The 18,021-nt window shown below is 48.9% G+C and overlaps 1 protein-coding gene across 1 annotated transcript; it reads right to left on the bottom strand.

Moving 5' to 3' along the window:
* Positions 1 to 1,960: 1,960 nt before the first annotated feature.
* WNT5B (Wnt family member 5B) lies at positions 1,961 to 17,037 on the bottom strand. The gene is made up of 4 exons (XM_014870006.2): positions 16,910 to 17,037; positions 15,970 to 16,217; positions 9,131 to 9,423; positions 1,961 to 2,529 (listed from the first exon to the last, which is right to left on the bottom strand). The coding sequence occupies exons 1-4, from the start codon at positions 16,987 to 16,989 to the stop codon at positions 2,071 to 2,073; spliced, it is 1,080 nt and encodes a 359-aa protein (XP_014725492.2). The 5' UTR covers positions 16,990 to 17,037; the 3' UTR covers positions 1,961 to 2,070.
* Positions 17,038 to 18,021: the final 984 nt, after the last annotated feature.

An 18,021-nucleotide genomic window follows, 5' to 3' on the forward strand; every position in this document is an offset into this window, starting at 1 on the left:
CAATAAGGATGGACAAGAACATGAGGTGAGGGTAGTGGGAGGAAAGTTCATTTTCAGATCTATCCAAGGTGGAGCAAATTTTATTACTGGGCTAGGAACAGAGTATCCCAGGAGTGAATAGCTCACACATTTGATCCAATCTTGGGCTCAGTCCAGCTCCCACTGAAGTTTAATGGGAGTTGGATCAGGCCACTGCACTCACATTTTTTCCATGCATGGAAAACTATTTCCGTTACTTTGAATTACAATACCACTGGCTTTGGATTTTATATAATAAAGTAAATCTAGGCCACTGTTTATATTCCAAAAAACTGCATTCTGGGATGCCAGCAAATATATTGCCTGTTGGATTAAAAAAAATAAAATAAAAACTGGACACATTGGTTTAAAAAAACAACAGCTCCTAATTATTAAGCATAATTTCTCTTCCTTGTGCTTTTCTGGAGTCCTCAAATATTTGAAGTATGAAAGGTACATATAAATTCTTCTCTGGTGGTTGAAATGGTGGAATCTGTAAAACTGCAATGTTTTATAAGAAACAGAGGTTTAATATAAAAATAATAATCTTCATGACTGGCTCATTGCTTATTGGCATATTTTAAAATTTACAGGGAAAAGAAAAAACAACACCCTTGCAATGTCAGTAACAAAGCGGATGTATATTAGCAAACCCTTATATTTTGGGAATTGGCATCTCTTGATGGTTCTGACTGCAAATGAACTCTGCAGATGCTGAGAGGTACAGGAAATGTCTTGTGCTAGAAACAGAATTTGCTCCCTGCTTTATGAATTGGATTGTACTAAAATCCCAGTGTGGCAAGACTGATTAGCAGACCTTGGTAATGCCTTCTGCCCTGGTACACTTTTATTACAGTCTTTTTATTCCCAAGGAAAAACACAGAGAAGACTTCCACAGTGAACATCCACCCACACTCTGGGAGCAAACGTTCCTGTGGTTAGCTGATGCTGGGGAAGAGCACTGCCCTCTGAAACACAGAGCAGTAAAAGAAAAGAACCTCACCAAAAATCAAACAAAACGCATGTATACACAAGCAACAGAAGGAAAGAAATATCATTGAGGGGCGTTTAATGTTAAAGAGAAACTATACAACTGGGCTGGTGGTGAGGAGGATTTCACAGAGCTGAACAAGGTGACCACCTGCATCCACTTCAGAGAGGAGAACTGGCAGCAGGATGAGGAGTGCAGCCACGTGCATGTGTGCAATGCTTCTTTCCACTGACAAAATATACTCTGCAAACATCCCTGGCACCGGCAGCTTTTCCTCTCTATTGAAAAATTAAGTTTCAGCATGGGATTTAAAGGAAAAGAAAAAAAAAATCCCTCACACACACAGCCATGTGGTTTGAGCTGGGCAGACTTCCCTCAGCCCAGGCACTACAGAAGAGCCAGGTGTTGGCTTTATGGGCACTCCCAGGCTGTGCACTGGTCAGCCACAGGTTGACCTTCCTTCCTCATAACAGCAGGCTGTGAACTTTCCTCTACCCCACTGTGGTCTGGGGAGCATCCAGGAATGGTTTACAAGACTGTGGATTTTAAGCCATACCCTTGTAGCCTTAGCTAACCTTCCCTCTAATGTGACAAAGCCCTTAGAGGGACCAAGAATCAGTTCTGAATTTCCCAGTGCAGGATTTGAAATCTGAATAACTAGGACTCACCCATGTCTGGCTGTAATTTCCAATGTGCAGTAACTATTGCAAAATGCTGAGATTTACTCATCAGAGAGAAGAAAGAACTCATTCCTCTTCCTCTCACTGGCTTTCTGTCTGTAATGAAAGAGCAGGTGCTGGTGTGCTTTGCCAGCACCTCCTCAGCTTCTTCACCCTGACTGAAGCATTGGAGGGGAGATGCACCCAAAGACAGATTCCCCAGCAGAACTGAAGGAACATCAAATTACCTGGCCTGATGGGGGGGGGGAGGGGAAATTCCAAAACCAAAACGTCTCTTAAATAAGCTTCTTTAATTATTATCACCATCTGTTTATTTATACAAATATAAAATATATTTATATAGATTTATATAATATAGATTTGTTGCTTTGGCGGCTCCTTTCATTTACAGACGTACTGGTCGACGATCTCTGTGCACTTTTTACACTTGACGTAACAGCACCAGTGGAACTTGCAGTGGCAGCGCTCCACCTGCACGCTCTTGAACTGGTCGTAGCCCCGGCCGCAGCACATCAGCTCGCAGCCGTCCATGCCCTCCGAGGTCTTGTTGCACAGCCTGCCCTGCGTGCCCAGCGAGCCCGTGGTCTCGTTGCGGAGGCAGTAGTCCGGGCTGGGGTCCACGTAGACCAGGTCCTCCTGGGTGGGCATGTTGAAGCGGGTGTTGACCAGCTCCAGCTTGCCCTTGCGGCTGATCCTCATGGCGGCGGCGCTGTCGTATTTCTCCTTGAGCAGGTCGCCCACCTTGCGGAAATCGGCCAGCTGCAGCCAGCAGGTCTTGAGGCTGCACGAGCCCGACACGCCGTGGCACTTGCAGGCCACGTCTGCCAGCTTGTACACGGCCTGTGGGGAGAGAAATGCAATCAGGCAGAGCTGGGTTCGTTCCCGCTGCACTGGCAGCTGGCTTAATTGCAATGAATTCATCGCGCTCTCAGAGCTGCTTTGATTATCCCGCAATTTCTGTTGTTTCGCCCTTCAGAGGAGACAAAGGTCTTCTCCTCCCCCTGTTGCGACTGCTGTGTTCCTGTTCCCCAAATATTTCTATTTCTGCTCACACTGCCTGCAAACACGACTTCCTCACCCCACCTTCTTTCCCTCTGCCAGATTTCTGCCTTGACAGCAGGGTCAGGAGCAGGAGAAAAAGAGAAGGAGCCCTCTTTGCGTGCACTCTGGAAATTCCCCACCTGGCAGACCACCACAGTGTGGCATGTTATTCCCATTCAGTGCTGCAGAAAGGGAACACACCTGGGAACCAGCCCATTTCCTACCACCTGCACCAGGACTCGACACTGTCATTACAGGGATACATCTGCATCCTTTGGAAATAAATCCACACCCTTTCCCTTCATCTCTGCCGAGAGGAGCTGGTCCAGGGGCAGTGTCCAGAGAGAGGCAGGCAGGGGTGGTGGTGCACAGATGGACACATCTCCCTGGAAGGCAGCTGGAGGTGCTCTCCAGGCAGTGCAGGGCTGAGCCGGGAGCCCTCGCTGCGTTCCTGCGCCATCTCGTGCCCAGCTCCCTCCACTAGCAGGGCTGTCACCAGGCAGAACAGCCGGGATTTCAACAGCACACCCAAGATCCTTGTGCTGCCTTTCCCCAGACACTTCCAGCTACATCTTCAGGAGCCTGCGGGGGCTGGAGATGCATCATACCCCTGGAAATCCAGCATCAAAGTTAGCAAAGAGTCTTGAAAATTCAGAGTGTAAAAACCTCATCAGAGCAAGCACAGGATGTTAAAGGAAATGGTGTTTACTCTCCACACTAACTGGGAAGTGAGAGAAATACTGAGAAATAAAAACCAAGGAAAGCAAATTGAAATGCAGGTTGGGTTTGTTCTTCCCATTCATTTCAGAGACAGGTACAAAAGTGCAATGCCACGTGAGCTCCTGTCAGCTTTCAGACACTGAGCTTGCCAAGCAAGAGCTGGGCATCCCCTTCCCAACAGAGCTACTCTGCGTTACAGCAGCTTGATCCCCCAGCCCTTGGCTCCTCATCCTCTCACCATCAGGCTCACATCTGCTCTCCCAAGACCATCCTGTATCCTGCAGTGCTTCTGCCAGATCCTGCATGCCAAGCAGAGAAGTTTGGCATCGGCTGCAAAATTACCACCAGCTGTATGTGATGGGGGAGAGCAAGGAACATGAGAACAAAATAGAGTGCTCTAAAAGAGATGGCCATGTGTCTTCCAGCTAGGTTTTCTGCTGAAAAAAGCAGCCAAACACAGAGGTTTCTTTTTTGCCTCACTCACTGACACAAAAGAAAGCTTCCCAGCTCCCTGCTTTCACATGCCAAGGTGATTAAGGCAATTGAGCATGCTGCAAGCAAAAGCTTCTGCCTACAACAACGTTCTGGACCAGCAGGGAGAGGTCAGAGTTCTCCTACAACAACTGGTTGCTCCTTGCTTAGCTAATGTCTAGTGCTTTTGACAGCTAGTGAAGATTCAATTTGGCTTAATGGCTAAATCACATGGAGGCCAGTCCAGCTCCTGAGAAAGTCAATGGGGTGAGTCCTTAAAACAGAAAAGCTTTGGTTCTGCTCCTCAGAGCTCAATTTACCAAGGCAATCCCTCATGGTGCAATGTAGCAGCTACAAGCTGGGAGTTAAGCACTTGTCTTGGATCAAACTACAACTGCAGAGGACCAACCACACTGTTACTTAAGGATTCCTGCTGTACTATGACCAGACAGGCTACAGCTGAATTTCCTGAGCACCAGACACTTACTATATCCTCACTGCACTGCCAGCCTGCTTGTTATAAGCCTGTGTTAGCACTTTTTGGTTATGGTTCTGTCAAATCCCAGGCCACTCATGCCTCCCTTGCCCTTGCATGTGTTTTTATAAAGTATTATGATTCTTCCTAATCCTGGGCTTTGTTCCTTTAGAAAAACACTGCAACTCAATCCCCCTCAGTTAATGTCATGGGAATGAATTCACTCTGACTTGGCTTTCGGCAACTGATGCTCAAAACATCTGGCCCATGTGGGCAGTAACTGCTCGGGGGAAGGCGAGGGCTACCAGTGATCACAGGTGAGCATGGTGCCACTCAGCCCCCCACAGCTCCCACCACCCATGTCCTGTGGAGCCAGCCATAGCTCCAGTTGCTAAATGACTCTGCCACTCTCCCCCTTCATTGCCCAGATGAGGAGAAAGCAGAGGAAATTGGAGAATTCCTCTCCAACCAGGCTCGGGTCAAGGTAAAGAATAACAGACCCCACATGCAGTTCTGAGGGCAGGATCTGATCGATGGCCATGCCACTTAAACAGGTTGAAAATGCCTCTAATGGAAGGGCTTAAAGCCCCTTCCCATAAGCCCAAGTTCTCTTCCAATTCTTTTAGTGCAGGAATGGGAACAGGAAGAGAATTAATGGATAATTCCTATGTGGTCAATTAGCCAGACCCCCTTCCAGGCTCTTCTGGCAGTGGCTGGAGTGACTGATGACTGAAGGCTGCCATATGCTGACTGGGTAAACAGCAAGGAAGGACTGACTGCCACAGCCTGCCAGACAGAGTGACAGATAAGGAAGGGGGGCAGTAAGAGAGGCTAATGGAGACCAATTGGAAGAAAAGACAGATGGAAGGAAAGGACATATTGAGATAACAGCCAAAGACAAACAAACAAGAGCAATAAAGCCAGAAGCCACCACCACAAGGACTATGATGTGGAGTGAAGGGGTGATGGGGTCAGGACTGCCTGAAAGATGAAAGAGCTCTGATTCCCTTCTGTTCCCCCCCCCAGCTCCTTCTGAGAACCACGGAGAGGAGGGACAATCCTCTCTCCTGCCACCAGAGCTCCTCAGGATTCAGTGAGAACTTTCTCACTCATAGGAAACTGAGCGAAGGGACACGCCAAAATCTGCTTTAAATTGGAAGGGATCAGCTGAAACCCTGGCTGTGAACGCAGGGCAAGGCTGCAGTGGGATGGCAGCTGGTGGTCACTCTGCAGTGCTCACTGCCGGGTCCCCAGCAGTCCTTTCATCCACTATAAACTTCTGGGAATGAGGAGTTACATATGCACCTTCCTACTTACAAAACCAGTATCTCAGAAGTTGAGGAATGCACACTAGACAGGACCTCCTGTGTTATTAAGTATGATCTCTTGCTATTGTAGGCACTGCTTCAAGTAACATTTTCCCTAAATGCATAGGATGCCCTTTTAAAAGCAATTAGGTTTTCAGCCACCATTATTCTGATTGCCATTCCAACAATATCTTTTTCTGATTTCCAGCCTATATGTATTTACTTTATGCCCATTTGCTATTGTGCCAAATTGGCCTTTTGCTTAAAAAGTACTTTTCCTTCCCTGTTATTTCTCCCACAAACACAGACATCAGTCATATCCTCTCTCCACTTTCACTTTACTAGGCTAAATATGGCAAGCTGCTCTAGCACACTTTCTTAAGAAAAGATTCCTATCCCTTGGGTCAGCCCTAACAAGCCTTTTCTAGTCTGAGGTCATTTTACTTGGGAATATGAGAACATACAATACTTTGGGGCCTCACGAGAGCTTAATACAATGGCATTAGTATTCCCCCACGTTGTATAAAAAGACTTATGTCTAGTATGTTACAGGATATTTACCACCTTCCAAGCCACATTACATCTGCAGTCATTTGCAGCCAACTGCTGCGACCAATTCTTTCCTACCCTTTTCCTAATGACTAAAGATGTATTTCATGCAAGGCCTCAAATGACGATCTTAATGTTGTTTTACTGAGTGTCATTAGCTGCTGGTACAGAATTCAGATTCTCCTCTGTAGTTATAATACCTGCCACCTTGGCATCAACAGCAAAGTTCATCAGCCCATTCCTAGCACTTGTGTTGAGGCTGAGAAACAAAAATCCTAAAGGCAAGTCCTTGATGAGCTCTGCTAATCAAGCTCCATTAAAATCAAGCTACATTTTTTCACACAACTTACTGACGTCTTACTTTGAACCAGTTTCTTATCCATCCCACAGCTACTGCAATTTTCAGTATATTTCCCAGTTTAACCAAGAATTTCCCATGGGGAAAATACCTCAAATGTTTCACAGTTCATGTAAATGAGACCTATCAGATCTAGTAAGCTTTTAGAAAAATCAGTGATGTTCTAAATGATTGTGTGATCAACTTTTGAAAAAGTCTTCTCAAATTATTTTCTGTTTTCCTCTGAGATATCCAATGCCCCCCACTACAACTCGAAGCCCCAAGAAAAACACTCACTCACTTTGGGTAGCAAAACTTCTCTGCCTTTAGACTCAGCCTCATCCTCACTGGCTGTCTCCTTTCTTCCAATCTCCTCCAATTTGCAAAGTTTAAAAAACTTTTGCTGTTTATTTTATTAGCCTTTTCAAGGTCTGACTCAGCATGATTTTTCCTGTTCTCACCTCCTCTTTCCACTTCTTGACCTCTAAGACAGAGCTTTTTGTTATTTATTTGCTATCTTTTTTTCCTCTCCATTCTTAGTAGGCTCTTGGTCTATTCCTAACAGCTTCTCTGTGGCAGTTATTTATTCAGTGAGGTCTGGATATTCTTTCTACAACTTTTTTTTCTCTTGTTGGCATGCAGAGTTGTAATGGCTTTAGCATCTTTGACTTGAAAAAGTTCCAGACCTCCTCCACATCCAGTTCCTCGGCTGGGCTTATTAATCAGCTCCCTTAGTTTATCAGGGTTTTGTGTTATGTTTTTTTAAATCCACAATCTTAATTACACGCTGGTTTATACTTCCATTTAATTTAATCTCGTCTAAAATGACTTGTGTTCATTTAATCAACATTACTGCAATTCACCTGGCACCTCAGACGAGGGGCCATAGTCTGTCTCTGGACCCCTCAAGGCTGTTGGATTCTCATGTTCACTCCTTGCTTTAGGCAGGGTATTTATTTGTAGTAACCCAAGTTCATGTTCCAGATACACAGGATGTTCAAAGCAAGCAATGCAGAAAAGAATGTCACATTCAGGCTACTACTCCAGCACACAAAACCCCATTTCTAAGCAAATGCAGAGCCTCTGCCTATCCAAGCAAAAAAAAAAAAAAACAAAAACCCAATCCCAAACCAAAACTCACTGAGTTACAGAGTTTTCAAGTCCAGGTTTTCACCTACTGCAAATTTTCCCCAATTGGATTTTGCAAAAGAACCAGGAAATACTGGCAATGCTTCAACCTGACACATTGATTTCACAACCAGAAATACTGAATAAATCATCTTTGGTGTCAAAATGAACCCAAAATTACACACAGAAAAGACAGACATCCAAGGGAAAGGGAAAGATAATTCAGTAACAATTAGAAGTAAAAAAGGGGAGAAAATTGATAAGAAAACCAAGGATTTTAGTTATGAATGTGCAGAAGAGCAAGACTAAACACACTTAATGGGATTTTTTAACATGAATTAGAAATAAAATTAACCTTTGAAAAGCTTACTTTTAGGGAAGAATGATAAAAACTTAAAACACCCTGGGGAAAATGCATGAATGTTCAAGTTAGTATTCCTGTTCTACTTTTGGAAAGAGGCAGGATTACACAGCTGCACTACAGATGAATGATGCTACACCTTCCAGGCTATTAATCACAGACAGAGGAATTGTGTGAAAAGCAAAAGTGCATGCACTGAATGCATACGAAAGCAGTATGGGAAAAAGGAAAGGGTACACTAAAATGACAGGGAAATTATTTGATGGCTGATGAGAACCTCTGAGAGAGCCTTCAGAACTCAATCTAGTTTGTGAAGAAAGAATGGTGAATAAATTACAGTAGATAAATACTTGTATGCCAAGGAAATTCTGATTACTAAGAGGGTCTTGGATTTAGCTGTAAAAGTCAGAAAAAGAACTGACTGGAAGCCCGTGCCAGATAAATTCAAATGATTACTAGGTTCAGAGTTGAAACAGTGATTAATGCTGGTATCATACTACAAAGGGAAGTGATGGATTCTCCATCCCTAGGGGTCCTCAGATCAAAACTGTGAATCTTCTCAGAAAGTGTTTGTCACCTAAATGCAAACTATTTATTGTGCCCACTACCAAGGTAACTGAGCAAGGCCTGAGTTTCAGAGATAGCCAGGCTCCTAGCCCTATATTCCCAAAAATCTAAACGATGGTATTAGAAGACAATTCTACATGCCAAAGGGTTCTGCTTTTTACCACCAGCCCGTCACTCTCAGAGCTCTGGGAAGCTGATTTCTCAGACATAAACCTTAAAAATGGGCCAGAACAGCACCTAGTTTATTTGGAAAGGGCTTAAGTGCCTGCATATGTGTGCCACACAGTATCTCAACAGACCCCAAAATTCACTGGCAAAGGAAGCCTGATATTAAAACCGGAATATTGTCCATATTGTAATACTCACAAAAATGCCGAACATGCTTTTCCTGGGCTATCACTGGCTTAGCCCCCATCAAACCTCCAAGGGATCTGATATCCAGCCACCCCCAGGTAAAGGAGGCAGCCAGCACTCAGTGCTCTTACCCTGCGGCCAGCCTCGTTGTTCTGCAGGTTCATCAGCATGCGAGCCTGCTCCTCCGACCCTCTCACGTAGTTCTTCTCCCTCTCCTTGGCATCCACGAACTCCTTGGCGAAGCGGTAGCCGTACTCCACGTTGTCCCCGCAGCCGCCCCACAGCCAGTCCCGGGGCAGGTCCTTGGGCCGGGCGGTTCGGCTGCAGCCACACGAGGACAGCTCGCCCTCGCGGCACGCGCGGCTGATGGCGTTGACCACGCCGGCCGCGCTCACCGCGTACGTGAAGGCGGTCTCTCGGCTACCTGCGACACAAGGGGCGACAGAAAAAAAAAAAAATAAAAAAAAAATCAACACAGCACGTGCGAGGGATTTGCTGGAAGTAAAGAATGCGAGGGCTCCATCCCCGTTCTGGGTTGTTGGCTGCTAGGAGGGTCCGTGGAGATCCGATGCTCCGAGCCGCAAAGCGGCCAACGTTCCCAGGAAGAGTCCCGCAAGGGATTGCCTTCTAAGGGGGTCTCTGGCAGCTCTCCCAGTGCCAGATACAGCTCAGCAAGCGTGGCCACAAGTGATCAGCTCTGATCAGTGATTTCAGCTCCCAGGCCGACTCAGGGACAAAACACAGAACCGTCATACGGTGATTCCACAGAAATTCCTTTATTATCCAGCAGCTTTGAAAAAGAAACCAAGGACGACAGCTCCCTTAGAATTTGGGGGAAAAACTGGGGTTTTTATGGGGAAAAGCAAGGGTGGTACCAAGAGGGAAAAACTAATAGGTTACAAAGAATTAACATGGGTACTAGGGCACAGTGGGATGACTGAAGCCTTTGGGAATAGCTCACCATGATAAGAAAAGATGTGCCAACCTAAAAAGCATCCTTCCAGGAAGGCTGAGATAAGCAAACCACAGCCCATTCAAGGGACATCCCTCCAAGGCAAGGCTGCAGGTGGAGCCTAGCAGGCCCATGGGCCTCCACACTGGGTAGCAACTCCAGAGGCAGGGACTGCCCATCCCCTTTACACTTTGTCCTGGTTTAGGGCAAATTTGGGAGGAACCGCTGAATGGGGTCCCTCTGGGAAACGGATTCAAGCAGTCCCTCCCCCAGCTGGTTCAGGGAAATATTTCCTCAGAGAGAAGTGGAAAAAAACCTGTTTATTTAACAGGCAAAGCACTCCCCAGCACAAAAATGAACAATACTAAAGAGCAAAACCTCTCACTGCTCTGATGAGATGACAAATTCAGAAGAGTCCCTTCCATGGTTTACAGCCCAGCTCAGGCTGTTCTCAGTCCCTCCATCCCTGGGAAAGGTCACAGCCCAGATGAGCCACAGGTGTGAGCTCCCGGTGCTCCTCTGGGTTTTCAGTCCAGAGCAGGTTCGGACAATTCCAAGAAAAAGGAAAAAAACAACCCACAGTCCAGGGAGCTTCTTTGCCTCTACTCTCCAGAAAAACTAACCAAGAGCAAAAGAGAGCTCTCTGCTGCTGTCCACTGCAGACAGCACAGTCTGTGTGAAGGATGCAGGGGAGCAAATGCAGTCTCTGATAACAAACTCTGCACCTCTTCTCTCACCCTTCTCTCCTGGAACCAGTCTTAAAGCTGCAAACTCAATATTCAACACCAACAGAACAGACAATTGGGGATACAAGCATCATAAAGTCACCCCAAGCAAGACATCCAATCATTCTATTTCATTGAGGAAACTCTCAACCAGCAGGTGGGTCATTCACTTGCTGAAATTACAGCCGCTGACTTAGCCACTGCATTTGGCAATAATCATTAAGAACAAGTAATGAGGCTGGGTCTGTGCAAAAGGAGTACTCTGGTTAACCCAGTTACTGCTCTGGAGTGCCTTTCATTTAATTGGGACATGCAGTCTTTGTGGGCTCCTCTTCACTGAACTAAGTTTAGTTTATGTAAGGTCAGCTGAAAATTATTGGTAGACAAAGTGAAGGAAAGTAATTTTTGCACTGCAACATCAAGGCAGGGGCTCTTCCACTGCCTGCAGAACCACAGTGCTGGAAGAAGTAAAACTCCCATGTAGACCATAATAAATGAAAAGACTTTCCATTAAGCAGGTTTACTAGGGACTGCCCTGCTTGGCGTGCATGCCCTCCACAGCTCAGCAGCTGAGCCAAGCAGCTGGATCAGGTCTCCAGCTCGGTATTCCTGGCAGGGATTCAGCCCCAGTGTGACCGGGGCACCAGCACAGCCAGAGCCCTGCGTGAGACCAAGCACCATGAGTGCTGAGTGTCTGCAGAGGGGGAGAGGGAGAAAGAGGCAATCCACACCTGCACTCTCACCACATGTCTAATAAATAGCTGAACCAACACCTTCAGAGCCATTGTGCTCATTACCAAACTTGCACGTGATAAAGAGAACAACTGCCAAAGCTTCATTAGAATAACCAATCTAATTGTGAAGGGCTACTTACACCAAACCCCAGCAAGATGCTCTCGAGCAAATTTTAGTGACTTCAAAGGGCAGATCCTCAAAGAATAATTTATCACCAGCTCAGGAGGTTCTCAGTGCCAGCTCCCTCAGCAGGGCTGAGCTGACGCATTTGGTGTGCTCTTGTTCCAATTTGCACGTGCTGACAATCCCTAATTAATAGCAGCTTATCACCAGCTTAGTGGTAATGACCCAAGACAAAGGCAAGGCTGTAAATAGCATCCACTTTGCAGAACAACTTTTGATTTTTTTACCTCACCTAAATGAGAGATGAACACTAAGGTTTTTTGATCGGGAACACAGCTGACAAAATGCTACATGACACATAATACAGAAGGAAGGTCCTTACTCGCAGGTCGTTAGAAGAGAACTATGCTCACCAAACCTCCCTGGTCCAAGAGATGCAGAGGAGTGACTCCTAGTTAAGGAAACTCAGATGAGAGTGGCCCATAAGAGAGTTAGGGCAATTCTTCAGTAACCAAAATCAAGCTTTTACTCATCTGTACTCATCTACTCATTGTTTTTGCATGCTATGGGTATTTTATGGTAACAGTCCAATGTAGAGTTTTGCCCCTACCTGTATGGAGAAAGCCCTGAGGACACACCAATCATCCTTTTAAGGAGAGCACTGCCCTGTCTATAGAGATTAAAATACATGCACGGAAAGGACCTCACACTGTGACAGCTCGTGCAGCAGAGCCTGCATGACTCCAGGTGCTTAGCATCCTTACAGCCTGAGATTCCCGAAAAGACACTGGGATTTACACTTTTACTGTCCGTATTTTAACCCTCTCCACCTGCCAGATGTAGCAGCACAACTCAGCCTGCAGCCCCTGCATCTGCACGAGTTTTTCAGGCTGCTGAGGATGGTGGTGGGACAAGAGGCTGGAACAAATCACAGCAGGGTGGGGTTTTTCGCTTTGGTTTCCCCCTCCCCCTTGCCGCCCACAAAGCAAACACTTGGAAAAGCATTTGGGTTTTCGCTGGTCCTCTCCAAGGACTGGGGTGTTATTCCGGACTCAGCGGTGGCCTCTCAGCGGGCTGTGGTCGCCGGGAGCTCGGCGGAGCTCTGCTGCCCTCCTGTGCCCGCCCGCCCGGAGCCGCGCCCGGGCAGCGCTGCGCTCCCCCGGAGCTGCTCCAGAAGGAAACGCGAGAAGAACGGACCCCGCTCGGGGACACCGACACCAATGAAAAATGAAAAAGTTTTCGTTTCAACTCGTTGTTTTCAAAAGCATTACCCCAAAGTTTGCCGATCTCGAAGAAAAACAAGGGGAAAAAATTTCTCTTTGTTCTCTACTTTTATGACTGTCTTTTTTTTTTTTTTTTTCCCTTTTAGCAGTTGAAAAGACAGAAGAGATAAGATCTTTGGCTCCAGAAATGACTGGACTAACCTGGAAACCCCAGGCTTGCATTTAGGATTCCTCTGGAGGAGATATGTTCTCTCCTCCCCTGAGGAAATTCTAACATGACCTTTTGGGGTGCTCAGTCCTCTCCCCCTCATAAATGTAGCAGTAAGGAATGTGTCTGTGTATAATGTATAGAGCTACATATACACACACATGCACAGTCCATAATCTGTATTGACAGAACAGGAAGCAACAGGAAGGATAATTTTTTACATCATTAGATATTGTTATTGAATAAAGCACATTTAAAAGCTAAGAGCAAGTCTTATAACAACACAAACACTAGGAGAAAACAGTGCTCCAAAGCAGCCCACTTCAGTGCTACGGGTGCCCCTCCAAAAGCTTCGTGTCACCGGACTGCCTCACTCCCATGAAAAGCACAAAATGAAGGTGTAATGATTAAACACAGACCGACCAGCTCTCCTGCTCCTGAGCTAAGTCAAGTTCTGTGAAGGGGAAAGGAAACTGATCTTCCAGGTTTCTGAGTGAAAGCTCTCACACAGATCTCCCAGGCTTTGGCCAAGTCAGGCTCTCCTCCCCTCTCACAATCCAGCTCCAGAAATCATGTAATATATGCCATGCTCGCAGTGGTGGGTGGGCAGCGAGGGTTGTTGGCACTCTGTGCACCTTCTGGGTCCTTCTTATCTCCTTTCCCCTCCCTCTCCACAACAATCTGGCATGTCTGTGCACTCTTGCAGATATTCTGGTCTCCAGACCTTTCTCGTGCCATTGGCACAGAGTACAGAAAAAGGGCTGTGGTCCAGATTTGGGGCTCAGAGGTTGAAAGTAGGAGACAGACACACAGTATGAACCCAGGGAAGAATGACTTTATATCTGGCATAACCTAAGAGATTGAAAGGCATTGTCTTCTTCCCCAGCGTGGAAAATACATTTGCTGAAATGATAAGCAATGATTCATTACAAAGTAGGAAAATGTAAAAGTAAGGAAGGTAATAAAAAAGAGAGGCAGCATCTCCTTCCACAGCAGCTTATCAGTGACACAGATAACAGCCATGAATCACCAAAGACCCGGGAATACCCCAGGACACCTGCAGTGACATTTTTCTTTTGTGCAGTCTCTTGCCGGAGTATAAACATCTCAATGTGCTCTAACTGACCAGAGAATGGTTCCAAAACTCTGCTGGAATAGATTTTCAAAGAGTGGGCAACTGCAGGCAGTCACCTCAGACACTGCCATCAGCAGATTCCTACCACAGATACAACAGAACAGGGCTCACTCAACAAGCAAATGCACACAAATACACACAAACCAAGGAGGACTAATGCCATACCCGTCACACACCTCTATCTCCACCAAAACACAAAGAAGTCTGCTCCCAATCTTAACTCATAGGATCAAATTCATTTTAGAAAGGAGAAATCCTCCCCCTCCCAGTATCCACTCTAGTTCCTTCTTCCTCTACACATTCTGATTCTTCCTGACAGCTTTTCATCTTTCAGCTCTGATCTTTGCTCTCTTAGTTCACCCTTACTTCTCTTCTCCACGTGTGGACCTTCTCATCACACCAACCCAGAGTTGCAGAAAGCTACTGGAGTATGAGGAATGCTCTAGAAGGGGAGATTCCTATTTTACTGCATCCTTGTGGAGTCACAAGTATTTATTTGGGGAAATGAAACACTATTGTTTATGTGAGGGAGTGACATCAGAGAGGATAGATGGACGTTATTTTCCTTTGGTGGATGAAATTTCAGTTTTCATCCCCCAAAGTTTTAATAATCTGGGACTGCATGCAGCCCCATCGGGCCACCACCCTTCCTATCAGAAAGTGAGAGATCAAGGATGCACAGATGCTTTGGATGTGTGACAGGAACTGGAAGTATGTGTAAGGAAACGGCATTTCCCAGGGGAATACCCCAGAGAAGAGCTGTTGGGGTATGAGCTAGGCAGAAAGGGAAGAATTAGAATAGCTCTGGTGGGCTGAATTAGGAATTCTGCAAGATTGAGTTAACATGTGCAGAAATATCCCTAGAATTCTCGAGGATGACACATGAATTTCAGGATCAAATGGAGGAGATCACAGGACTTTGTGCCCTATCGCCTAAACGCCCCAGAGGTATTAAAGATGCATCTCCCGGTGTCCTGCTGCCTATGCAGTTTCTTTGAGAGTGAAACCAAAACCAGTGCAAGCAGTACTGGGGGTACAGGAGCTGAAGGTCTTTTTCCATCCCTCGAGTTCACAACCGAGAAATACTTCTGATTCTTCTGTGTAAATGATTGGCTTTGTGGGTGGGAAACAAAACCTTCGGACAGGGGTTGTGGAGAGTGAGTGAGTGTGTGTGTGTTTGTGTGTGTGGCTGTTTTAACACCTTTTCTTTATTGGCCTGGCTGTCGGACATATCAAACCGAGCCCGGATTTCTCAGTTTCTTGCCATCAGATGACTGCATTTCAAAAGGAGCTGGGACAATGTAGCTAGGTCACACCTCAATTCAAGTGCAGCAATGGCCTGTCAATGTGCCTCTTATTGGGCAGGAATTATAAAAATCCCTTAAGTTTACACAGAAAGTGGCAGTATGGGGAAGTGGGGGAATTTCCATGCCCGAAGAGTCCGTATTTCCCACATCTCAGGGCTGCATTCCCTCTCCGAGATGCTGGGAACGATAACACGGGGCCATTGTTCCTGCCTCCAGCTTCTTCCCTCATTACCTTTAAAGCCCACCAGACAGAGGCAGCCCCCCTTTTCCTGACCTTCCCGTGCTCCCCCCAAAAGAAACTGTGTCCCGCTCGCCCCCCCGCTGGCTCCTGCTGTGGCCGAGCTGCATCGGTGCCACCAGCCAGGCACAGGCAGCATTCGGGCAGTGCCAGGGAATGGGACAGCTCGTTAAAGGCAGCTTCAGGAGCCGTGCTAATGGGGCTCATCACTCCTGCCTGCGTATTTGGAAGACGGGACAGAGATGCAGAGGGACAGTGCAGCTGCCTGAGCCCAGCACTTCACTGTGCTGCCGGGTGTACTTCTGTACTTCTAGGTGCTCCTACCTATTTTCATCACCCTCCCAAAGACGGAAGTGTTGTCCACCGTGCTGCAGTTCCACCGCCGCTGCCGAAACTGGTACTGGCACTCCTTGATGGCGCTGCGGGCCCCTTCCCCGATGAACACCATGTGCTCCTGGTAGAGCTGGCAGAGCTTGCGCTGCCCGGGGGACAGCCCCGGCAGCTGGCTGCACACCGGCTGGGCGCCGATGATGTACATCTCAGGCCTCTGGATGGGGTTCATGGCCAAAGACCTACGATGAGAAAAACATCCCAGGGAGTCTGGAGGGAGAGGCCCCCTCCGCGAAGCGCCCGACACCTCTCCCCACCAGCCCAGCCCAGCCCAGCCCCGCTCCGGGAGCCCGGGCGCATTTCTCATGTCAGCTGCCTCCCTCCACTGCTCTGCCAGATGCGAGGCTTTTCCAAGGCTCTAGCGGGAGCAACACTGTTCGTTTGTAAGCCGAGTTTAAACACAGAGGACACCCGGGATGGGGAGGAGGCAGAGAGAAAGCTCGGCACTTTCCCTGCAGCAGAAAGCGAGCAGCTATTTTACACAGCGCCAGCGAGCGATGCCTGCCTTTGAGCCAGGCTATTTTCCGCTCTTCGGGGGAAGGGGCTCCGCGGCTGCTCCCCGGGCTTTTGGCAGCGGGTAGGAAACCTTACCCATCCACTCCCTACACATTCCCCACATCCTAAAGCCCGGACGGCATTTCAGCGAGCCCGTACAAAAGGAGCCCAGAAATGCCTGGAGGAGAGGGGCTGCGTCCCACCACTCCTGAAACAGGGCAGGGACAGCGGGAGGAGAGAGGGGGGAACCTGGAGAGAAGCGAGCTGCTGCGAAAGAAGCCCGGGAGGCAGGGAAGTTCCCGAGGAGGACGCAGGGCAGGAGCTGCTGCACGGCCCCGGACGGTCCCGGACAAAGGCTCCGCCGGCTCCCCTCACTTACCACCAGGAGTTGGCGTCGGCCACCGGCGAGGTGCAGCTGCAGAGAAGCGCGGCGGCGAGGGCCAGCCTCGGCCCGGTCATGGTGGGCTGCGGGGGCAGCCCCCGCGGAGCCGGCCGCCGGGACGGGGCGCCCTGCGGAGAAGTGCCGAAGGAGAAGCCCTTGGAGCGGGGCCTGCGTGCGGCGGGGGCGCGGCGAGCTCAGCCCGGCTGCCGCCCCCTCCCACCCCGCAGGACCCTCCCCCGGCCGCCGCCTCCCGGGGGCTCCGGCGGCGGCCCTGCCTCCCGCCCGCCCCCGGCCCCGGGGCAGGGGCCGCGCTGCCGGGGCTCCGCCGCCGGAGCCTCCCGGTGCGGCCCGGGGGGAGCGGACAGACGGCGGGGCTGCTCTCACCCTTGCGGTGCCTGGGGGCCGCCCCCCAAAGCTCGGCTCGGGCTTTGATGCGCGCCCCGGTCCGGCGGTGCCGGGAGCCCCACGGCCGCAGGTGTGCGGGAGCCGGCGGGGCACATCAAAGAGCCGCGCTGGCCCCGCTGCCTTTGTAATGCAGAGGCGGCTCGGAAAGGAGCTGCCCCCTCCCCAAAACGGCCTCTCGAAGGGCCCCACGCCACGGCCCCAGCCCCGTGCCCCGGACGGGGGGTCTGCGAGGCTCGGCCGAGCCGCCAGCGACGAGCGCAGATAGGGCTGGCACCGGAGCCTAATGGCTTTATGGGCAGGGGAGGTGGACAGGAGAAAAGCTTCAAAGACTCCTCTTGTCCAAACACCCTCTCCCTTCCCCGCTGGAATCACCGCGAATCTCAAAGGCAGGGCAATCGAGCTGCAACCCTGTCCCTCCCGGACACCGGCAGAAACAAATGCAGGTATCCTGCACTGTGTGCAGGTATTTCTGATGTGCTCCTCACACCCTGCCTCCCTCATGTCGTAGGGAAACAGACACCTTATCACACCATCGACGCTGCCTTCACCTCTATAAGGCTTCCCACTACCGTCCTACCCTGCACCACCCGGTTCCCACCTCTCTTCCATGGAAAAATGCCCCACCCCAGCCTCCTCACCAGGCCTGGTGTCCCCCCAGCCCTGCCCCTGCCCAGCGGGTCCCCAAAGGCAGGCTGAACGTGCGG

The sequence above is a fragment of the Sturnus vulgaris genome, chromosome 5 (assembly GCF_052056855.1).
Source record: "Sturnus vulgaris isolate bStuVul1 chromosome 5, bStuVul1.hap1, whole genome shotgun sequence".
NCBI classification, from domain to species: domain Eukaryota; kingdom Metazoa; phylum Chordata; class Aves; order Passeriformes; family Sturnidae; genus Sturnus; species Sturnus vulgaris.